Source organism: Stegodyphus dumicola, chromosome 6 (assembly GCF_044657685.1).
Source record: "Stegodyphus dumicola isolate Sdum_Otavi_A_Nest chromosome 6, ASM4465768v1".
Taxonomy (NCBI): Eukaryota; Metazoa; Arthropoda; class Arachnida; order Araneae; family Eresidae; genus Stegodyphus; species Stegodyphus dumicola.
In genome coordinates, this window is record NC_140773.1 from 185989369 (window position 1) to 186014424 (window position 25056).

At 31.8% G+C, this 25056-nt stretch overlaps 1 protein-coding gene across 1 annotated transcript in view; it reads left to right on the top strand.

The window, feature by feature from the left end:
- Positions 1-25056, top strand: part of fus (epithelial splicing regulatory protein fusilli) — a 186111-nt gene that overhangs the window by 73042 nt on the left and 88013 nt on the right. The window contains exons 2-4 of the mRNA XM_035362036.2: positions 909-1052; positions 10418-10637; positions 17385-17474. Coding sequence (XP_035217927.1) covers positions 909-1052; positions 10418-10637; positions 17385-17474 — 454 coding nt within the window. The remainder of the gene's footprint in view (positions 1-908; positions 1053-10417; positions 10638-17384; positions 17475-25056) is intronic.

The window sequence follows — 25056 nt, forward strand, 5'->3', positions numbered from 1 at the left end:
GTTATTCTTAGCAACGGCATTCTAAACAAACACTCTGATGCCATATTAAAATCTGAATCCTTTAAGATTTTCTTTCCAGATTTATTTTATTTCAAATTTTAGTTACATTACATGACCAAACTCTTTGTTATATTTTAGTATTAATGCCAAAAGGCTTTAAAGATAAATAATTCTCTAATGTAGTAACTTTGCATGCAACACAGTTTTAATGCTTATTACATCCTAACAAATGAGTTTCTTGATTGTAAGAAACAGTACTGTTTTCAGATGAATTTACGATTCAGGCACAGTATATACCTTATTTTTACAACTAATCGAGTGAATTTCAAAGCTAAACTCTATTTAAGATAAACTGTTAACCACATTAAAAGGAAAAAGATAAATATGAAAATAATTTCTGTTGCATCGATGTTACTTGGTGCGATACAATTATGTCTATTGTTACTTCATTTATTCTATGTGGTTTTATGTAATTTTCACATTTTTGCTATTTCTGTCTTTTATGCCAAAAAACTGAAATTATGTGTTTACATTTAGAATACATATAAATTCTAAAATGTAATGTTAAGTCAACTAATTAATTAACTGAAATTTAATACATGAATATATGATTTTGGGAAGATTTGCCAACTGTTAACAGAACTTTTTCTTCTTTACATCCCTTGTAAGACAACACGTACTCTGTCTGAGATTTTATCCTAAGAACATCGATTAAAATAATTTTAGGGATAAATAAGGTAATAAAATATTGTATACTGCGCAGACTTGGCTTATCTATGTAAATAGTTGATTTGTATTCTTCACTTTGAATAGCCAAAAGAATACTTTGATCTTTAGTGAACAAAATTCTGATTCAGTCATAGTATTTTTTTCTTAAATTTTTAGAAAAAAATTTATTTCTGTTGCAGGTGGTGGCAGCACAGACTCACGTGGTCAAGCCTCGTGCATGTGACGTGAATGAAAATGCCCTCTCTGAAGCGTGCCGGACGGAGTTGGGACTGAGCGAAGAACAGGTCAAAACGGGTCAACCCTTGGAACAGGTTGTTGAACAGGTGAGCTTAGTATATAGTGAGAAATTCCTCCTGAACTTCAGCTACTTTCTCTTTCTGACTTGTCTGTAAGGTCGCAGTTTATCGATTCTTTAGGAGAGCTGAAGAATGATCAAAGCCGGTTCTTGTAGACACCGAACTAGTCCATTCTAGTGACTATACATCAATTCAAGAAGTATTATCTTCATCACACTGGCGATATTGTTATGTGCAATCCATTGCGGTAGTTTGTTCAAACCTTTATTAGCATCGTGTACTTCTTAAACTGCAGGTGATCGAATAAGTCTAAATTCAGCATGTTCGATTGATGTTTAAAAAAGGCTTCTTCAGATAAAAAGTGTAATAAAAGTATTCAATATCTAGAAGAAAAAAAAAAAAAAAGTAATAAATTAAAATTAAAAAAAAAATAAATAAAAAAGGTTAAAAGCTTAAAAAAGGAATGTTGTTTGAAAGTAATTTCACTCACAGGGATTAGCATGTTATTTCTTTAATTTGATTATTAATTTTTTTTGGCTGGAGGTGAGGAGGGACAGGAATGTTAAATGCACAAAGGCATAATAGTATTGTAATTCCTAATAGTAACTTAAAACTTTCTTTCTGTTTCCTCATAATTCAATTTTTAATTAAAAAGTCGTAAAATTATTGATATTAACATTCATAATTTATTTTACAAGTTTTCCCAATTATTATTTTCTAGATTTTATACTTTATATCAAAAATACAATTTTCAGTGGATTTTCGTGATCCGGTTCACTGTTGGTGAGGAAGATAAATTCAACGGATTTTTATTTTCCAAATTATAATGCTTTAATTAAAGTAGACATATTAAGATAGCTTCTATTTATTTATTTATTTATTTATTTTTTACTACACTTTAAATGCTTAACGTGCATTTATTTTAACATAGTACTTCAATAGTTTGGCTTGATTTTAACAGAAATGCATTCCCTCAGTTTTATGCATATTCTAACCCATACATCAAGTTTTAATTCTGTAACCTTTTTTAAACCTTTCTTCTGTGTTTTCTTTTAGCTTTCATGCTATTTTGAAAAATTTTATTGCTTTCTGTGATGTGGGCAACGTACTGTTAATAAACAGAATATTAGTTGGTAATCATATAGTATGCGATCTACTGCTTTTAGTTATTTATTTATTTCGCAGCTGCGCCACTAAAACTATTTTGCAAATTAGAAACACGATAAAATGGCGGAGGAGAAATTAACAACTAGTTTTAGTGCAACCATCTAAAAAACAAATAACTAATAAAAAGTGGTAGGTCACATACTAGATCGCATGATTACCAATTAAAATCTTATTTATTGTGTATTTACAGTGTGAGTATATAATTTAAACTGCAAGTGATTTAAAAAGAATATGGGGGAATATATATTATGGTATATGCAGAATTAATGCATATTTATTTACGACTAATGTAGAGTTTTAAATAAGTGTAGATGCTCACGTTCTGTATTTATAACTGATTATATTCAACTAACAAGCCCCCAATTCTCTGATGAACCGAATAATGCTTTAAATTAAAATGGACAACCAAAGTACTTGTATCCTGTCCAACGTTCAACCTTTGTTTAAAATCCCTAATGATATGTCTCGAATAATTTTTTGATGCATTAGTTTTGATATTAATTCGTCGGTAGCAGTCTTGTATAATCTTATAATTTATATACTAGAACTATATTCATATAAAACTTAATGATTTGCTTCATCTTACTATTGAATCAATGGATTATATGCAATTGGAACAACAATAATTACAGAATACTGCAAATTTAAGTGATTTAAATTAGATATTTTTAACAATATTATAAACACGAAAGATTCGATGAGAAGTAACACGAGGTTTATAAATGACTAGTAAGCCTCCGAGTCTCTAATGAAAGCAATTTAAAATTAAAATGACCAACCAACGTACGTGTGTCCTGTCCAACATTCAGCCCTTGTTTTTAATTCTCTGTGATCTCTCTCGAATGACTTTTTTTTTTATCTGTTACTATTGATGTCAACTCGTCGAGTGCACGGAGAGAACTGAAATTTTTTTGATTGCTCAATGATCCATCTCCGATATTGCTTTTGATTACTCTCATTTTCGAAAACATCACGTGTAAATTTAAATATCGATCAGCTGAATGCTTCCACGCCATACACATTTTTCTCCCCCCCTCCCCGCTGTTTTTCTTCGCCATTTTTTCTCTTCGCTTTCTGAGTCCTTTCTGAGCTTTCTGAGTATATTATCCAAGATGTTGATGTCGCTGTTAATGCCGAAAATAATAACTGGACATAAAAATTAAACAATATAACAATAAATTTAATTGCATATACGTAAATAATAACTAAAATAGGCAACTTGAAGCTCATTCTTCTCATAATATCTAAGGATCTGTTGTCTTAGATATCTGTTACTAAAGGGTTGCACCTTAGAATGGAAGAAATACACTCTATTCCTTTCTAAAAAAAGCATTTATTTTTCAAAATTTAACAGTTAGCACCGCGAGATCAAAAATTTAAAACAAGTAAAATTATTTACGTATCACAAACTCCAAAATCTGAGAGGGCTACCAACGGACGGGAAGCGTTCTAAAATTTAACAGTAGTAAAACACAAAGTAACAGTTTAAGGTTATGTTTAAGTAAAAAAACAATTGAATACTCTTACATTTCTATGAATAGAAAGGAGTATTGCTCAATAATACAGTACGAGAGCGTCATCGACGACTGTGCCTTACGATTTTTAATAAACTGCATTTCTAATATATAAACCATGTTGAAAATGCCGTAATTTTAATTAACTGAATAAACTGATTTGAAATAGTAATATATTTGATTTAGACGAAGTGCAAACTACACTGGTCGTCTAGGACCCCAAAAATGTAACTTGGCCGAAATGTACATGAAGCTAAAATGTATATGAGTGTTTAGATGTTGATTCCTTTTGTAAGATATTAGGTTGTATCATTATTACTTCCTCATATGAGTTGTAATTTTTGCTTCCACTAAGCCTAATGTTTCAGCGAGTAAATAAAATGATAAGGGACAAACTGGAAACAGTGATATTTGAACCAACGAGCTGAATTAAATAATAAGTCAGAAAAAAGGGGGTCAGTTTAGGTTAAGTGCAGAAGAGAACTGTGGAAAATTACACCTTGTTTGCATTACGGGAACTTTATTCTTCAAAGCCAATGACACCGATTTAGAAGACTTAACATCTAAGTGCTAATTAGTAGCCCTGGTCACATTCTTCCATTTTAAGATAGATTTCCTGAACGTAGGCAGTCGAGGAGAAAGTGAAGAGATAAAAAGAATATGGGGAAAAAAACTGCAAAGAAATCTAACAATAGTGCAGCTGAGAGGAAAGAAGGAATAAATATATGGCTTATTGTGACCTCGCTCTATAGAGAATGTGAATTCAAAAGTTCGACCACAGCAACGTAAAATATTCGTTGTTGCCAAACACACAATTCATTGAAATGCTAATTCTGTTTCTGGATGCGGATAGAAGGTTCAGAGATTAACTTTGAGTTGCTTATATAAAAAAATGGCATCGTGTCTATTTCATTATCTAGTTTTTTAATTATTTTTTTAGCCTTATGGATATTTGTTTTTCACTCATTTATCATTCGAACTTCTAACAACAAAAAAGCAAATCATAATTTATTTATGAACAACGAACATTTGTTTATGAATCATGTGATGTTTCTTCTGTTTGTAATAAAAATGAATTCAACCATCATAAAAATTTTAGATCATTCCAATTTTGAGAAAGACCATGTTTTGATAACCGTCGAATGTACTTAGAAAAGATACTATATCACCAGTAACATAATAATAAGAAGAAGAATAAGAAAAACAAAAAGGAAAAAACAATCTGAAATTTTTCAGTATTTAACGGTTGCTCGAAAAGGGTTTGTAAAGTTTTTTTTTCCATGCTGTCGCTGAGCTCACAGTCTATTAATCTGCTGTTGCAGTCACTCCTACTATCCCCCTTTTTTAGCTTATCAAACATGATTTTCGTCGCACTTATGCCGTATACAATTCAAAATTACAAAAACTTTAAAAGCAGCTTAGTAGAATACGTTTAGAATTCCTGATGCAGCGTTAAGTGCTGTCATACATTTCTCTCTCCTTTTTTTTTTTTTTTTTTTCCCCGTCTTTTCTCACTTTCTCATGTCAGTGTTCAGTTTTCTTTCTAAGATGGCTTTACAAAACTTTTTTTGCTTTTTTATTATTAACATTTCGTGTGTTTTCGTTTATTAAGTATCACGTCTTTGGCGGTTACGCCACATAAAATTCGATTCAACAGCAAAATCACAAAATGCTTAAAAACAGCATATCTTTAGAATTTCCCATAGACACTTTCGCGCACTGGAGATAAAAATGTTTTATTCCGTACAGTGTTGCCACTGCTCGCTTTGAATTCGCTAGGTTTGTTAATCAAAAATTTGTTAAAGTTTAACAAATATGAAATAGGTAATAAAACAAATTCAAAATTCCGGCTCCAAGGTGCCCTTTTTCGGGTGAAGGACTAGAAACAATCATACGTTCATGCAGATTCTTCATTATTTAATTTCTTCAAATGTAATACAGGGCGATAATATTTGGTGGCAGAAATTTGAAAAGTGATACTACGTATTTAAGTATTTCGAAGCAAAAATGTCGTTTCTAGACTAATAACCCATTAGGGACTAATGATACTTTTGGGCTAATAATAATATGCATAAAAACCACTACTTATGATGAGGCTTCCTTATAACTGCGCCCCATCACAAAGGCTTGCCACTTTTAAGGAAGTAGGCTCTTTTTTCAGCAACGTAACATAATAAACTTCATGAGGTTGTCCCGATACATTGGTGCCCTCCTAATTAGGTGGCCCCCTCACTTCTACATAACATAACATACAATGGTGCCCAGACCTCTTATGAAGATAAATTCTTAACTTGAGGGAGAAGTAGCTTTTAAAGATGCTTATACCGAAACACCGCCACGCAGGTAGAGTCTTCATTTGCTATTATGATTAAAAGAGCGAGCAAAAATTGTACTTGCCCTGAGATGCAGGATGGCTTCTTTAATCTAAAAGCCAGTCTTCATTCAGATGTGGGTATCTTTATCCTAGAGCAGCCCAGGGAATTAAGGTTTCAATCTTGGTGAATAGAGGACGACTTACCTAAAGGTGCCGTGATGATTAAGCTGCTGTCCCAATATGACTATATGAAAAGAACGAGATGTTATTTTTATGCCCGTACAATAATTCAAAACTAATGTAGAAATCTTTACTCCTTATATAAGGTCTTAATAATCAGATGTTTGTCTAGCTGTTTATACTACAAAGATATTATGACAATGATAATTCCCTCTTTATCTAACTAAATTTAATATTTAAAGTAATAATAATACTCAATAATAAAGTTTTCCTTAGCTATGGAAAAACGAAAGTAATGAAATGTACGCTTTTCTTGCTTATCCTTCTACAAACTGATGGCTAAAATTTGTGTTACCTTTGACAAACTGATGGCTAAAATATGTGTTACCTTTGAGAAATAATAGATTATCTTAACATCTATATACAGTGAAGGGAAAAAATATCCATATATAGACATGAATATTTTTAAGCCAATTTACTATTTGCTAATTAACTTACAAGTTGTTTATATATAAAAAAAGCTTAAAAATAGACATAGGTTTTGTAAATGTAATAAAATGGTGTAGTAATATTTGTAGGTACCGAAATAACAACTAGTTAAGTAATCTGCTACCGCAGCGTCTGCTCTCAAAGAAGCGGCGAGATGACAGGCCTTAGCTTGGGAATACCATCCATTCGCGTCTACCACTATAGACAATTGTGTCTTATACACTTGCCCAAGAGGTCTTCCTATCATATGTAGATAGTTTCAGAGAGAGACGAGCAGGCATCGGTAAAAATTTAAAACCATCTGTATTGCTTCCTGCCGTCGCTACAAATTTTTTAAAGACATCAATTTTCTTGGCGACAGAAGAAACACTGTCATCAGTTTGTTGTTGAATGGAACAAACTCTTCCTTCGATTTCTTCTTTGACAGAAGGAACTCTGTAACCTGTTTCTCTTTCACAGAAGAAACTTTTTCTTCAATTTATCCAACTTTATTTTCAACCGCGTCTATTCTGCCTTCCATAGCCTCATATTTGTTTTCTGTTATGCAGGTAATTTCTCTTTTCATCTCTTCTTGACCTGCTTCAATCTTTCCCGTAACAAATTCTTGACCAGGTTTTTATGTCTTTTTGGCGGCTTTTCACCTCTTCTTGAATCTCATACATCTCTTCTTTGACGGATTATTGGCCCGATTTTATCTCTACTTTAAACGAGGCAAAGGCTGCTATCAGTTGTCTTAATTGTTCTACCACCGTTCTTGTTATTGGCATTCAAATCTCACTTCTGACAACACAAAGTGTTCCATGCATACAGGTTCGTAATGGTTTTAATGCACAAGTCGATGAAAAGTTAATAAAATTTATTATTATCCCAAGAAATAAAACAAAATGCTGAAATTTCCTCAGAGATATTCGTACAATATCGCAATATCTCACAGCAGTTATATTTTAAACTACTAAAACGTTAAATAGAACTCATTTCAAACAAAAAAACACAGAGAAAGCTAATCCGATCTCACCGCGAATTCGCTACAGTCATTAACAGTACTAAGTAAACAACTGAACCGAGATGTTTTGATCCGGCTTTTATAAGCTTTTTAATCGTGCTCGAGAACATTCTGGTATTTTCGATATTTCTCTGGATATCAAAAGAATACAATTACGAGATATATATTTATTAAATGTTAAATGCGCGTGCTCCTGTATTTTTACTTTTTCGGGGTAGGTTTCTCTTAAAACTTGTCGAACGAGCATTGAATGGGGGAAATGAAAGAATTTAATAGCAATTCTACAAAATATAGCAAACTAAATACAAAAACCGTAACAATATTTAGTAAATAAAGGTAACACATAAAATGTTAAAAAAACGCCCCTTTAAATGTAATTTAAAATCTGAAACCTTTCAGATTTTTTTTTTTTTAACAAAAGTTCATGCAGAAATAAATATATACATACATTCTTGTAAGTAATTGAGTAAGTAACATGAAAGAACTTAATATTTTAAAAGAGCGGCTAAAATGCAATCAATTTCTTAAAATGATTTTATAATTGAAGGATGCCTTATACGAATTCGTGTTTAGGCAAAACAAGCATTACGAATTTCCTATTACAATTAGTACTCTGATTAAGTATGTGTAACACAGATCAGAAGCAAGAAAAGAAAATTATTAAACTATTACCTTTAAATCAGCTTGATTTATTGAACTGAAACAAACAAACATGTAAATAAAATTCAAGAGTGACAGCAGTTTGCTCAAGATCTGATCAAAATCTTTGCATTTATTAATCCTTTCTAAGTTAAATAGAAAGATTCAACATTTCAATTTTAAATCATATCGTTATTTCTGAATACGTAGAATCAAACCATGTTTTTTTTTTTTTCAAACTGAAATAGTGTTCAACGTTAGAAATATCGTTTTAAATATGTTTTGAAAATGACTAAGTCATAGATATGTGCTCATAATTTAAGAATATTTTATTCTGTTTTGGAAAGCCGCTTCAGGGATTTATGGAAGATATATGTAATACCAAGTCAGCTAAATAACATAACAGAAAAATTAGGGAATAGTATATCAAGTTAAGGACAATTTTGTGCTGAATTACGTGTTCGCCGTCCATTTCATACTGCTGTAAAGAAAATTTTAAAACTTCGTATTAGAAAATTTCCGCCAACCTTGCTTTTCTAATTTCCGGTAGAAGTTCTGCTGAACTTTTCAGTATACAACACATAAATACCTTCTACTAGTTGACGCTGCTGTGGCAGCTGTAACGCTTCAACTGAAAGTTAAAATAATGCATATAAAGACTTGTAGATTCAATGTATGTTTCTCTCATAAAGATGAAAACTGATGCTTTAAAACTTTCCGTAAATATCTACACATTATAATGTTCGTAAGACGAGTACATTAAAAATGGATGTTCTTTGTTTCACTGGAATTCCCCAAATTTTAGTTTTTAGAAAAAAAAATTAATTGAATAAATTATCATAATCATAATTTAATCATTTGTAACTTTTATTGCTTTGGTAAACAATTTTCATAAACACAGCAGACAGCTAAACCACCGTAAACTTTATCATAATATCCAAGAAGATTCTGTACGATCTCCAATGTTTGCGTAGATATTTGTTTCAATTAGCGGTTTGAATTGCATATTATTCGTTTGTTGAAATTTCCATATATTTAGTTTTAGGCTGAACTCGTCAGCAATTTTTTCCGTTTTATTTAATTGAATACTGAAAAGCCCGCGTAAACTTTTATGCTTAGTTAAAGCAAAACTTCATGAAGATCTTAAGCAAAACTAGATGCTGGTCAGTATTTTCAAGTACCTATGGATTCGAAAGCAGTCACAAGCACAGATAAGATAAAGTGCACTTACAAGAATTAGAAGAAAAAGCACATAAATATATCTTTATATCAAATTTCTAAGATTTTTGTTTGTGAAATCAATGGGGTTGCTGTTGGCATATTTTTAAATAAATATTTCTAGGTACCACGACGATCACTAATGATCCCTGAATTTGAAGTATAAAAACTTTCCGTCGATTCGTCGAATATTTTTTTATTTATTTGAGCTAATAAAAGCTAATTTTCCCAAAATTTTTATTGTGGCGAGTGGGAAATCACAATCTTTTTATATTATAGCAGTCAGTGTTCTAAAGGATAGCCCTAGACGATTGTGAAATTTCATTTGCAGCACTTCAAACAATGATAAATTCTTAACTATGTATTGTCGATGGGGTGTTCTTGAAATATATTTGAGTTTTCCTTTGAAGCATTTTAAATTTCACTTATAATTTCATTTATTTAAAATCTTCATAATTTAGAACGTTTTTCTGATTAATCAATATTTCTTTTTTAGAAATAATTTAAAATTTGGCTAAGCATTTTAATTTTCATAAGACATCAGTTTACGCAAAATGCTAAACTTTCGAATTGAAAGAATATTGATTAAATTCTCGCCATGCTCGTAAAAGAAAACAGATACCGACTATCAAATAAAGATATTTACGGCCCTTGACCCCGTTAAACTTAGGGAAATGGTTTTGCATTTCATTGAAGAGGCGTGCTTCAAACGGGATATATAACATTTGAATGCAGGTTACAGCGTATGGAATGCTGTTTTTCTGGATACAACAAAACACACTTGACTACTAAAAACCATAACCTGTTATTTATCGAACTTTTGCATTTTATTTCATTTTTCTAATGAAATTCTCTTTTCTTTTTGTAGCTCGACCAGTTCGTACAAGCCAAGCTGAGTCCGGCTAGTGGTCAGCCTTTTCATTTGGTGACAGATGGACAGCTACACCTTAGGCAAGTTCTTCATCCTGAAGCTTGTCAGAAAAACATTACACTTCCAGAATATTACTATTCTTTCTTTGATCTTCGGAAAGAATTCCGGAAATTCTATCATTCCGATGAAATTCATTCCGTCCAAGATATGCTCAACTGTATCCTTTGTTACGTTTTCCACAGAAATCTCTTTCCCTTTAGGAAATAGATTGTTGATCATTAATAATGCCTACGTAAATCAAAGCAACTCTTGCTGAAACTAGAAAACTCTTGCTGTGCGCACTTGAAGAACTGAGTAAAAATGCCGGATACATTAAAAATGTACATTTAGAGAAAATGGTATCAAAATTTAGTTCGTGATATCCCGAATTTAAACTTTCAAACAAGCAAAACGTTTCTGAGAAGATAACATTTTTAAAGTCTGAAAACTTCTCAGTGGTTAACAAAGCCGAATTATTAATGAAAAGAATAAATAAATTTAGCTAAGAAGTCAATTATCTGATTTTTTTATAAATTTAGCTAAGAAGTCAATTATCTGATTTTGTTAATCTCTTATACAACTGTAGGAAAGGCAGTTCTAGAATAATATTTACAAATTACGTAGACAAAGAAATTATTCTTTCTACACACAAGCATATCTTTACTTACTTGCTAAAACCTATTTACTCACGTGTAACCTGTTAAAGTAGTTTATAATATTTAACCTTGCAGCAGTGAAACCGATAATATTACATATTTTTAGGAGGCAACAGTACAGCCGAGCTCTTTTTCTCTCCCCAAATTCCATCTAACGCGATTTTATTCTTCCAATACTGTGAAGCAATTATCATTAAGAATTCATTCAAGGTCTAAAATTTGATTATTCTTAGTCATCACTAACTCAAACTGTTTAATCGATTTAACTTGTCTGACTACAAACTTGGGCAATTTTTCCTCTTACGGTATTAGATTTAAAATTTTAAAGTAAACTAAATATTAACACATGGCCTTACAGAAAATATTATTGAAAATTTATTGAAACTGAAAAAAAACCTACAGACTTAACTATAAGAAAAATAAACAAAGATTTTCAAGTTCTTTATATCTTATTTATTTGTTTAATTAAATATGACAAAGCTCAAAGGCTATCTGTCTGAAAGGGGCGGATGTTTTCATGGAAGACATTTATGAGAGAAATTGCTCTTATGTTTGTACACTCATCTGGAAAATTAAAAGTTTTTGCACATTATGTCGAATTTCTGAAAGACTGATAGATAGATCTTAAAGATATTTTGAATGGAGATTTATGTATTACAAAAAAGAGATGCAATATTCAAAAGCCATTTTATGTATGCATGATTATCAGTAAAACTCATAGTGTAGGTATGTCTAAAATCTTCATTGTGATATCGAACTGAAAATGAGTCTAATATGGGAGGAGTACCTGTGACAGTTCATCCCCCCTCCTGCAGCAAGGCAATTTTAAACTCCGGAATGGTTCTCGGAAGGGGTTGAGAGATAAAACTGCCTTCCCAAGAGTATCCCAGGCACGCTCTATAAGGTTAAGTTCAGAAGACGAATATCCTCATTTTCCAAGAAGTCGTAGACCAGTTGAAACCTATGTAGACGAGCGCTGACGTCCATTAACAGGAACACAGGACAAATTGCACGACTGAAAAGTCGAATATAAGGCTCTTAAGATTTTCTATATCTTATGGAAGTCAGGAAGCCTTTGCCAAGCACATACAGGAGTGTATACACATACAGCCGTCCAACATAATGCTTGCTCAAACCATTGTACCTCCGAAACCATGATGACTCTTTTTCCTAACGAAGGAGGGATAGTACCGTATTACAGGCTGTTTCTTGATACAGGTATGATGAGAATCAGTGTCTAGGCTAAATCTCGATTCATCTGTAAAAGACACGGATCTCCACTGAAGTCTGGTCTGAGGCGGATGTTGTCTGCACCTTACTAAACGATCTGTCTTGTGTGCTGTATGAGCGGGATACAAACAGCAGGTCTTCTGGCATGCAGGCCTATCTCATGAAGCCTTCGGGCAACTGTAGGCTGTGAAACCCGGGTTTCATTGGCAGCATGCAGCTCACGTGAGAGCTGTGAAGCTGTAGCAGTCATGTGTCGTCGTGCTGAAAGTGCCAAATAACGATTCTCGTTCGTCGTCGTCCAGTGCCCTGAAACTGTTTCTACGAATTGCAGAAGAGAACGGGCGTTACATTGAGCTCTGAAGCCACCTGCACTTGTAATTTAGCTTGCCTCCAATCTAACGGCAATCTCCATTTCATACCGTCATTTATACGTTCGTAGCTATTGATTTTACCTGACAGCTTATAAAATTTACCTAACTTTCGCGAGAAGCACGGCGAATGTTGGCAGGGAGTACGAGCATACAAACCTCCATAAACACCTCATACGCTTGCACCCCCTGCACAAAAATAACTCCGCAGGCACGCAATGTTTACGCTTATGCATTCGACTCTGAATATTTGCATAATTCTTTGGCGGCATAATTAGTAACTTTGGTTCAATACCTTGCGTAAAAAATAAATAAATAAATAAACAAAAAGTAATTTGCAAATTTTATTAATTTGCAAATTACTTTTTGTTTGCAAATTTTCTTAATTTTGCACAGTGTATTTTACACAATGTCAACGAGATTTTTCGTCAAGTGTAATAAAACAATTCAAATTTTCATGACTTGTTATTCATGTTTGCGAACTAAACTGGAATGAGAAAATTGATTTATCACTATGCAAAGAAATTAATATCCAGTTTTGTATTTTTACTATGACGGTTAAAATTGCTTATTTGGAAGCATTTTTAGAAAAGCATGATACTTCTGTCGTTAAATTGCATCAGTTCCTACTGAAATTTCTAGTATTTAAAGTTATCTAACATCAGTACTCATAAATACAAGCATCCTAGAACACTCTGACACTCATATTTAAAATATTTTATTTATAGTCGTTTAATGCATTTTGTGTTCATACTTATACAATTTAATCCAAAGTATTTGCTTTTCAGTGAAAGTTAATCTCATCCACTTCAGTTTAACACATTTCAGAAGCATGAGAAAGTTTGATAAAAATTCTTTATATATTAAAAGAATTAATTCATAATAAAATTTTCTAAAACCTAGTTCACTAGAAATGAAGTGGCAAAACATGGTCAGAAAATGGAAAGCTTAAATCAGCTTAATGGGAAATGTATTTTCTATTACAAATTCCGTGACATATTATTAACTTTATGAAGGGTAATTTTATTTGATGTATGAAATTTAATAAACTATAAGTATATGGAATGGCTTTGAGATTTGTTTAAGTATTTACTGCTAAAATTTATTTAAATATTCATTAATAATCTCATTTGAAAATAACTTAAATTTTGTATTTGTTTTTCACATCTAAAATCCATCTTCTATTTACATAGAAGATAAATTCCAGTCGTAGCTTTTAAGTTTGTACAATTATATAAGCACTGTCATTTTTCACAATTTTTTTTTTTGTATATATATATATATATATATACCAACTAAATTACTGTGCAAGAATATGAAATTGGATGTACTGATTATTCAAGAATATGTAGGTATCGTGTTGTGCTCTAACGGGAACATAGAAGTACTCAATCAAAATAAAAATAAAAGAACTATCCAAAGGAAAGACGTTCGTCACACCTTTCAGAACAAAAAGCGTACTTGACATTGACTTTTAGGAACCAACCCACATCCCCTCACGTGTCTACCTCAAAGAGTTGTTTGCTTGATTTCTTTGGATCTTTTCTTTTTCTTTCGAGGAGGAAGACACGGCAGACAGAAGCCCGACCTTGCACGAAAGCATATGTGGGGAAGAAACATTTAAGAAATTAACTCTCTTTTGAAGTTATGAATGTCATTAGTAACAACATTACAATTAGATGTCCTGACCAAGACCTTAAAGAAGATCTTAGTCATAATAAAGGAAAATAATGGCTTTAATATACGATAAATTTTATTGAATTATGTTACTTCATTAAAGTATTTCTTTTTTTTCTTTGGTTTACACAGATGTTATAAAAGCTTGTCCCGAAGCCATAAACTAGATTATTTTCAGAGCCCAAATAAAATAGTCTGAGGTCTTAGGCCCAATGTTCTTTCGGAAGACCTTAATGCCCATTTTTCTTATATTTTTAAGCGGAAAGAACAGAATTATGAAAACCTGTTATATGATTTTGGGCCTCCTAAAATCTCAAACAAGGCTTTGTTGGCTTAGATGACCAGTTAAGGGCTAAGCCTCAGCCCATTTAGCGAAATTTCGAATTAAGCTGTAATCAATTGTTAGTTATTTTGCTACCTCATACCAAGAATTTCAAGTACTTTCGTGAGAAACAGGTTTTGAATAATCATATTTATAGAGACAATTGAATCCCTATTAGTTTTGGGTAAAATGCTTGTTATTTAGCAATTGAAACAGCTAAAAGATATTCAGAGGACATAAATCTTTGCAAACCTTCAGTAGTTAGAGGAAATTTAAATATAAAATCTTATTTCTTGAGACTACTAGTTTATTTTTCTTATATTCTTCTATTACAGTTTCTCTCAAAACTTGATTAATCACAATGTTAACCAAAAATCTTCTGTATTATTCTGAATAAATGAGAAACAGTGTTATCTCATAGAGATCTAATTGCGCAATATTAACTCAAATGTCCTTCAGAGGCTAGTAGACTGACAAACGAGTTATTTCTCCATCTAATTTGAACACAACAAAGTCATATGAAAGTTTCAAATAACTCTTAAGAATTTAAACATAAGGTATCATTAGTGCGTATAAACAAAACTCCGCCGCTTGCGGGTAGTAAAGTATCATAAAGCTGAATTTACAATTTAAAAAGTATCGCAACTAGAGATTATAAAATTTGGCCTAAACTGCTCAAAATTTTAATTGCGCATTTAACATCGGCTAGAAAAATGGCTAATACCAAAGTATTAGCAAACAGAGCTGGGTGAGGGGCTGGGGAGAAAATAAAGCTGCTAGCTTTGTTGCCAAAAGATTTATTTCTGAAACAGTGAAAACCCTCGCTTAAATACACTTGATTTGGTGACGGCCAATAAAAAGGAGAATATATAGTAAAAATTTAAAATTAGTTAATTAGTAAAAATTTAAAATTAGTTAATAAAAATGAGTTAATTAACATAAAATAGTTTACAGTGCTACTGAAGAAAGAGAGCATGTTTTATGTGAATGAATGCATTTCAAAATGCAAACCTAAAAATTTTCAGATTATGTTTCCGGTTTTGTTCTTGCTTCCTATAGCGGTGCGATTGAACATTAATGTTCTTTATTTCAGAAAATATTATAGAAACTATTATATTAAAGAAAATCATGAATTTTTGTTTCCATACCTTTTTGAGTTTTCAGAAATGCTTTTAGTTTCTTAAAATTCACAATTGAGACACTATGTAAAGTTTATTGTAATTAGCATGTCATTTCGGTATGCTGAATTTTTTCTATACTTCTACTGTCTCGTTCTACTCCAGCAGAAGATATAAATGAAATGAGTTATGACAAAGAGCAAGAATCTAACTTTAGAAAAGAGGGTTGGCAATCTTATCCTATCGTAAAGAAAATTTTCCTTTACTGTCTGGCATGAGCGCTGTTGCCGCGAAGTAGTGAATTTGATTAGCAATCACTTGGCAGCAAACCTGGAGCCAGAGCTTTTAATTTTGAACTTTGACTAGTAAATAATTTGAATCATTGTTGTCTGTCCATCCTCAAAAAGTGGAATTTTAGTTTCTATAACTTCAAACTGCACAAATAATCTTTAGTTGCTTTTATAGTGCTGTAATTTATTAGGATTTTGCGAATGAAACGTTAAGACGGGTAGATCATTCCCGGATAGTTTTAAAAGGTTAGAAACCAAAATGAATTTAATGTTACAAATATTAAATAGTAGGAGAAGGGAAATTATATTAATACATTTCCTTTTTTTTAAAAAAAAAAAAAAGAACTAATATTGAAATAACTATAAAATCAATATTGTACTTAAAAAAAAAGGAAGAAGAAAAAGAAAGAAAGATAACGTCCTAAAGAACAAGGCAAGATCACATATTTGACGTATAAATTTCGTTTTAAAATTCTACTCTTTTAGTTTTGTACATCAAGTGCATTTCCTGAATTTCTTTCGTTTGCTTCATGTTAAGTTTCTGTGAAAATAATTTCAACACTGTGGATGGGAAATTCCGGTAAAAATAATATCAGCTTTATATATATATATATATATATATATATATATTGCTCGCTTAGATCCAATTTTGAATATATTTATCATGGTTTTGTTAAAAACAAATTGTTTCAAACCTTTACATTTATAACTCGAAATGTAGCAAATATTTTTAAGCTGCTTATTGCAAATTTAAGAATGCTTTTTAACCAAGGAAAAATTATTAATAGTTAATGCAAGCAACGTTTGTAACTGCGTCCTAAACTCTTTCCCAAAAGTCTTAAATTGCATTGGTTAATGCATAAAAATTATTATTACTGTGGAGACTATTTTTAAAAAAATAGATTTATTTTTCCATTTTTTCCACCGACAATGCTGATTTAGATTGAAACTGTCTTTGTAACATTTACAAAATATGCCTTATATTTAGAAAATTTACCATTGCGTGTTGAGGATCAATAAATTAAAAAGAAAATGTCTGTAGCTATTTTTCGAATAACCTGTGTAGTAATAATGCGAACAAAACAAATAGTACACCTTGTACGAATTCTATAAAAAGCGGAGTTATCTTATATGTCGAGCTTGATTATCACACGTATTAGGAAACGTACATTTCTAGATATATTTATTTTGTGAGTGAGCCATGAAATTATGCTTGTTTCTCATTCATTTCTGATTAAGATTATCCTTCACCAGAGGATTTTAGATCTAGCAATGGAGTCGGATGCATCAGCAGAATTCTCAATGCAGCAAGTACAGAATATTGCCAAGATCGTTCTTCGATTAGTTGAAGATGGTAAGTTAATTTTAATTAATTTCATTACTTAACTTTTCAATAGAAATTTTTCAAACATTAATCTGCGTAATTTTAGCTTAATTGATATTAGCAGCCTGGCAGTGCCTGCGCCAGAACGGTACAACCGGTTTAAATTTTTGTAGACACCGAGCGGCGAAATTTAGAAACTTCAGACATTACGTTGGGCGGCAAAAAGCTTTGCGTTTGCATTCGAAGCAGGGCATTTTGGGATCAGATGCCAGTTTTAAGCTATAGCCTTGAAGGTGTAGGAAACCCTCAGCCAAGGCTATCTTGAAGGAAGAATGATGAAACCAAGGGCTTTGTCAGGTGAAATGACGTAATTAGCAAAGGCAGTTAGTTCTAAACTAGATTTAGCGCCCTTCTCTGCTTGAAAGCAGAACTTTCCGATTATTGCCATTCCACTTGAATGAGGTCTTAAAACTTTAATTTAAAATTCTGCAAGAAACTGGAATAACTTTTAAAAGTAACTGTAATATTCTGCAATTAACGCAGAATATTTTTAATAGAAGAGAATAATTTAATTTTATCAGAAGAGAAGCGGACATTTTTTACTATAATGTTACTTTATAAATTACCAGAAACATAACTGTTTATGTTATGTTTCTGGTAATTTATAAAGTAACATTATAGTAAAAAATGTCCGCTTCTCTTCTGATAAAACTATTTGAAGCTTGTATGCCTTTTAGCGTTCTTTTTCTTCATTTTATTTGTAAATTGCATGGAAGGAGGATATTTTAATTTAATTACATCAAACTTAAATTTAATCTTTACTACGTACTACTTATAACCTATATTCAAATTTCAAATTTCCTGTTTTCAGTCTTTATATGTATCCATATATAGGGCAAAAAAATAAACGTTTTAAAAAATTATTAACAATTATTTTTTCCTGTATTCAAATCGTATTAATTTAAATTTATTTAGCAATATATTTTCAAAACTCATGTTAGACATTTATATAATTAAAACGAGACAGAAGCAGAACGACATAAAAACATGTATTATTTTTATGAAAAATGGTACTGAACGTAGTTCTATACATTCGATCAAATAATTTTCAATTCGTGGATATAAAGTGGATGTGAATTCCTCAAAGTTGCACTCGACACTAGTATCTATGTAAATCATGCAGCAATCCTCCCCCCTTCCGCAGGAGGGAAAAAATATATTAAACTGAAAGGGACAACTAAGATAGAAAGTTAGGTAAAATAAACTTCATAAATCATGAAAAAGAATGAATGGAGCAAAGAGCTAATGCTGAGCAGTACAATTAACTTTTTTTGAGATGCGATTCAACAAACACTTTACCCGCGATTACTTTACTTCTATCATTTCTGCATCTGGTTAAGACGCATCACGTGTCAAATGAAAAAAAAATAGTCAAAAAATAATCTTAACACTTTTTATTAGCAAAAATATACGTAAATAACTCTATAACCATTTCATAATTTTTCCATTACATTTTGAGCAGCATTTCAGCAATACCTGGATTGCAAAACTGGAAGAAAAATCTCCTCTGATTGAATGCATAGCCACAGTTGCACCGCCTTTTGTATCTCATTACCCTTACTGAACTTTGCCAGGAAGTGCCTTTTCAAGGGTTCCACTTATAAACCTATTATAGGGACACATTTACATACTCGATAGTTCTTTATTTTTCGATTAATGTTCCCTGGTTTTTCATCTTGAGTTGCCAAAAAAAAGGAATAGTTGCTTTCGTCCGCTTTTTAGAGTCTCTCGAGTGGGTGAATAGCTCGCCTGTTGTTTGTTAGCTCACTATATTTCCTATTGGTTCGACAAACCTGTAAGCATTAGAGAGTTAACTTGAAGTTAGAGAACATAACTTGTTTTAGTATAACCGTTACTGCATGATTTTCAATTTTTACGTCAAGTTCACTTTTCAAGTGACTTTCATTGCCAAGTGACTCACTTTTTGATTTTATCTTGAAGTAGTATTAGAGTGTGAAGAGCGCCTCTTGTTTATTCAAGGTCAAATCATTCAACCAAATCAAATTGAAAATGTGTTAGTGTTAAATCAGATCATTCGAGTAACGTCATTAAAAAGCAATTATCAGCAGTTGTCTGTCGGCTCCGGGAAACTCAGTGAATAAAAATAACCTTTCTGTACCCTTCCTAAGGAAGAAGATAGTGTTTTCCAATCCCATTCATAATTTACATTATTATATATGAATTAAAAGAAAGTTTTCCGAATAACTTTGAAGCGGCAATATGAATTTTATTAAAATTCTGCTAAAAATAAACTGTTTTTTCAGAATTTGATATATTCCTGAAGAACACTATATATGCTAAATTTTTGTTAAATGCTGATGTTCCAAGGATTTCTATCAGCTATTTCATTCCAGCTTTATTAGAAGCAAAACATATTCATTGCCTTATTATTGCAATATACCCACGATCCAACAATTAAATTAAATTCAGTATTCAATTGCTATACTGGATCCGTTATGTTTCTTAGCTGTGTTTGTTAGCCCACCACCCATTGTGTTTCCCCCTTTATTCAATACTCAATAAATGAAATTTATTGAATATTGTACCCATTGTGCAATATTCGATAAATGAAATTAAATCTGAAGTACATTATTATTATAAAACAGGCTTTGTGTTACATAATCTGGCCCGACTGCTGATGTAGATCATCTGAGTATGTTTTAGTTAAGTGATACTGCTCTGAATTTTATATATCAGATTTATTTTCCACATATTAATTTACAATGGATTTATAAGAACATAAATCCATCAACCCATCTTTGGATAATATTTATAACAGTTATGAAGTTCCTAATTTAAATAATCTTTACTTTTAACAAAAAACGCATCCTCCGATGCAGCAGTATGTAAGTTTTGCGTTACAAAAATCAGATTAAATGCTCCTTTTCTCAACACCATAGTTATTATAGCCTAACAGCACAGATTTTTGCTTGGATTAATTTTTATTCTGTTTTGTCATCTACTCAAAGTAGTAAATCTGCCCAGCATGACATTCGACATTGATACGGCCGGTCACGAAGTTTCTGACCAAGGCCGCTTGCAGGGAGCTGGCTGCCCAAGCGAAGGCCGACAAGCCGGTAATATAAGTGACACAGGCATTCGATGACGAGACACGTAGTAAGTAAATGACAAAGAAGAGGAGGGAGGGAGAGAAACAATACTTACAAAACATAAGCTATGGAACAGGCTATTTGAAATGGTTATTTCCGCTCCATGAACCTAACGAACTTTTCAAGCTTAATATGCATTCCAGTTCTTGTTTTCCCAGGAAATTTGGGAATAAATTACACGCTTTTTAAAGAAGAAAATGATGTTCCTCCATACTGGCTATCTTAACGTATATACGTGGAATAAAACCAAATGTTTCATCTTAATAAAATATTCTAAATAAGGGCGGACTTTAAACTGTTGAGCTATCTTTCAAATTTGTCATCTTTTCAGATTTTAGATAGTAACCATGCAGATATAAATGTACGCATGCTTTTTTTAAATAACACTTGTGCTTCTCTACAATGGTATACCTCTACAAAGCCCTATAGAGTCGCCAGTGGTCGAAAGCTTAATGTCGACGAACACATGTAAACTTCTTACCGGATATATCTTCCGGCGACTGAACGGATGAAATGACTTCTTGGATTTTACAAAAAGTTTCTTAAATAGCTAATTTTTAATTACCTTTATTTATTTCTCTACTTAGTTAAAAGACTTAATTTCAATATTAAGTTAGCTCTAGTTAAGCATAGTTTTCGAGCGTTTTACATATATAATTAAACAACTGAGCTTACATCGACAAATTCTTTGCAAATTTCATTCCGTTTGGTAAAACTCAAAAATGTTATTGCATTGATAAGAAATCAGAGTAGCAGAGAATTTAAGACTCTTGCATGGACAAAACTGAGCAATTGCAGTTATTTTACAAGATGGACATAAAGCTACGGTAGAATAATCAATAATAGCCCAAACTTTATATGACTTAGAACAATGAGGGTTCTTAGGAAAATTACCTGAATCTCTGTAAGTTTTACTACAGTGTTATTCTTTGTAGAGTATCATCTACAGCGTACATCTACAGGGAAGACTACAGCAACATATTTTAAGTGTACCTACTTTCTCTAATCGCCTAAAGGGTAATATAAGGCATCATCCCTATACATGTTCTCCTGCGTGATGCCGTGGTGTAAATGGTTAAAAAGTCTACTTGGCAGTGGAAAATTGGTGGTTCGAATTCTGGAGAACACACAGTTAGTTTTTCATGCTTCCTTAATCGAAGAACTTTACACAAAGTTAATTTTTCATGCTTCCTTCCTCGAAGAACTTACGTATTTGCCTCTTCATACTTTAGCTATTTTTTTTTTTTTTTTTTTTTTTTTTTTTGTGTGTGTGTGTGTGTGTGTTACAGTGGTAAATATCAAATTCTTTTGATTAAGAAGTATTATTTTGTAATTCTAGCCTTATTTAATTATTAAATTGTTACTATGCAATTTAATTAATAACTGCCAAAACAACTTAGACCTAAAATTCAATACAAACAATACAACGGATTTATCCAGAAGGAGAGTTCCAAAAAGTACATATCTTTAAAAATAAAACATAATTTTGAGACAGAAAGGAAATTATTAATCCTTCCTAGAGGAATCGGTATATTTTTAAAAACATGTCTGAATGGTTCTTGAAACTTTTTATATTTCAAATTCTTTTTTGTTGAATTTTGGGAAACATAAGTATTTTTATTTATTTTAAAAATTCCTTACCTCGTTATTTTATGTCTGAAGATATTTGATTACAACATTTGAAACAGTCATATAAAAAGTAATACGCGGATAATAATATTTTTATCTTTCAGTGGTCCTGAAAATTATTTCTTTCCCTTTTAAGAATTCATTTGATTTCATTCAAGCTTTTACATTCTTCTTAAATTTGTATAAAAAATTAATTTTGATATTTACATTTCATGATTCTGGCATATTAGCTCAACTTGATGAACACCTAATGCTCTTAATATTTCATTAATTGGGACGTAAATGAAACCTTCTGGTACTCGCAACCTTAGACTTTAATTCTTTATTACATTAACTGAATGAATCAAAATTATTTCGAAAATAAAAAAAATCCTCCTTGCCAGCTGCTATCGTACAAAATAGGATTCGCTTCACCGAAACGCGTACAGCTTTCGCTACTTACCTGTACATGCTCACGACATGTCTGCTATTCTGACGAGTACGGGGTGGAGCTATTTACAGCAGGTGCGCGAGACAAGTGGCACTGTCTGTCCATTGCATGGTGCGGGTGTCATAAATCGCCAGCATAGTCGTTTGTTATTGCTTTTATTTTCATTTTTTCGGGAGTTTACGACTGAGGTATTTGTGTCAATCAGAAATCATGTGTCCGCTTTGGCTGTTCAGTTTTTGGTGTGTTCAAATGGGGGGGGGGGGCATGAACTGATACCTTATGACTTCCGCCCATGGAAATTCAGCAGCATATTTTGTTAGTATGTCTGTGATCGGAAAGCTTCCATGTGAGGTTACTAAATCATGTATGTCAGTGGTCTATCCTGAGAATTACAAAGGCCAGCGTTTTCTGGAAAAATGTCATTAGGTTTCAGAAAGGTGGGTATGTAGGACTTTATAGTATATTTATAGAAGCCACACAATTAAGAATTAGTAATCTAAAAAATCCAGTTAGAAGCGAAACTGTGTAAACAAAATTGTAATATATGTTCATGCACTGCAGAGACGAACTTAGTGACTATATTATGAAGAATTTAAGTAGCTATTATTTTATACCAAAAGTTAAGAAAGCAAACCTTTGCTAAGTTACAAAATATTTTTGTTAAATTATTAGAATATGTTTAAAATAAATTTTTAAAATTTCAATAAAAATGAAATAATTGATGTTAAATTTCAATGAAAGTTATTGATAAATACAGTAAGGTATTAAGAGCCTAAAATCATATTTAAGTTAATAATTTGGGTATCCTTTTTTTCCTCATTCAGAAACAAAACGTCTTGTCATATATTAGAATGGCATGAAAAGCAGTTTTTAGGAGGTCGTTTTCTTATTTCCAGTTTTTATCCCGCAGCAAATATTCATTCCAATGCACTTAGCAATAAAAGTCTCTTTCGAAACAAAATAATGAAAAATAATTTTTGATGCAATATTCTGGAAGAGCTCACTGTTGTTAATTCTGCGGATGGTTTTCTGCACAGTTTTAAATGTTCTCTTAACGATTCAAATTTTTTGTGTGTCCCTCTGTTACTTGAGGCAAGAGGCAGTCAACCCTCTCTTACATACCCCCTTTGTTTTCAGGTCATGTAATTAATAAACTATGTTTTATAAAAAAATAATATACTGATTGAAGACATATTTTTTTTCATTTTAAATATAATAAATCTTTGATTACTCATGATATATAAATATATCTTATTAAAGCGATTTAGGAAAGAGAGTAGTGGGCAGCGCTTAGCTTTTAATCACAGTATATATGTCACAACTTTAATACGGCGTCGAATTCGATGCGTGTCAAATTATAATACCGGATTATTAATTTATTACTTGCTGGAGCCTGCCAAATTATATACCGCTTTAATAATATATTTTACGAAAGCGATTTAGAAAAAGGGATAGTGTGGAGCGCTAAAAATTTAATTACACTATACTTAATATTATCTTGAAATCAATGCCTGTCAAAAAATAATTAATTTAACCAACATTATTATAAACTTATACTGAATACTGATTCAACATCTAGAGCTGTTGGTTGAATAAAATGTGGACTTCATTGTTAAAATTTAACAGTTTCTTTTTCTCCTATCATATCATATCACAAACAAACCTAATTGAGAATTATTAAAGACTTATAGGTAGTTGAGTATTTGTAGCCAGGCCAGCTCCCAGAGTCGGTGCAATCGATGCGTCTAAAGATAGAATTGGTAAAGGCACAGGTTGGGACAAAATTTAGGACCCGCAAAGACTGTTTCAGTAGGCAAAAACACTAATGTTAGTTGTGCTTCTAAGGCACACCCTAACAATTCAAAAGATTTATTGTAATATAAATAAAGAACATAATAAAATCTGTACTGGGTTTATGCTTTTGTTTACTTAACTGGTATACTTTATTTTGAGGCTTTGAAAATAATACGTTTCAGTAGAGTCTTTTACAGTAAAAGTTAGCAAATGTTTTTATTACGTCAGTTTATCCTAATTTATCTAATTGTTATTTATAAAATTAACGGACAAGTTGTTCTGTTGTATTAAAGGGCGTCTTAACGCTTTCTAACAGAGTGCAGATGGGATTTTATGGGGTAATACAAGAAGCAGGGGGCTCCTGTTTTAAAGATTCCCCAAATTATTAATTAATTTTTAATGTAAACAGGCAGTGTGTCTTAAGAAGAGAGGCTGCCATTATTCAGTAAGGTCCCTGCTCAACCCACTTCATAAATCCCCCATTGCCAGATGTTCTTGTTTGACCGGCCGTTATCCGATAGCATAAAATAAACTTTCTTATTAAGTTACCTAATTCCGATTTTTACTTTCAGTGTTTCAATCGAATGAC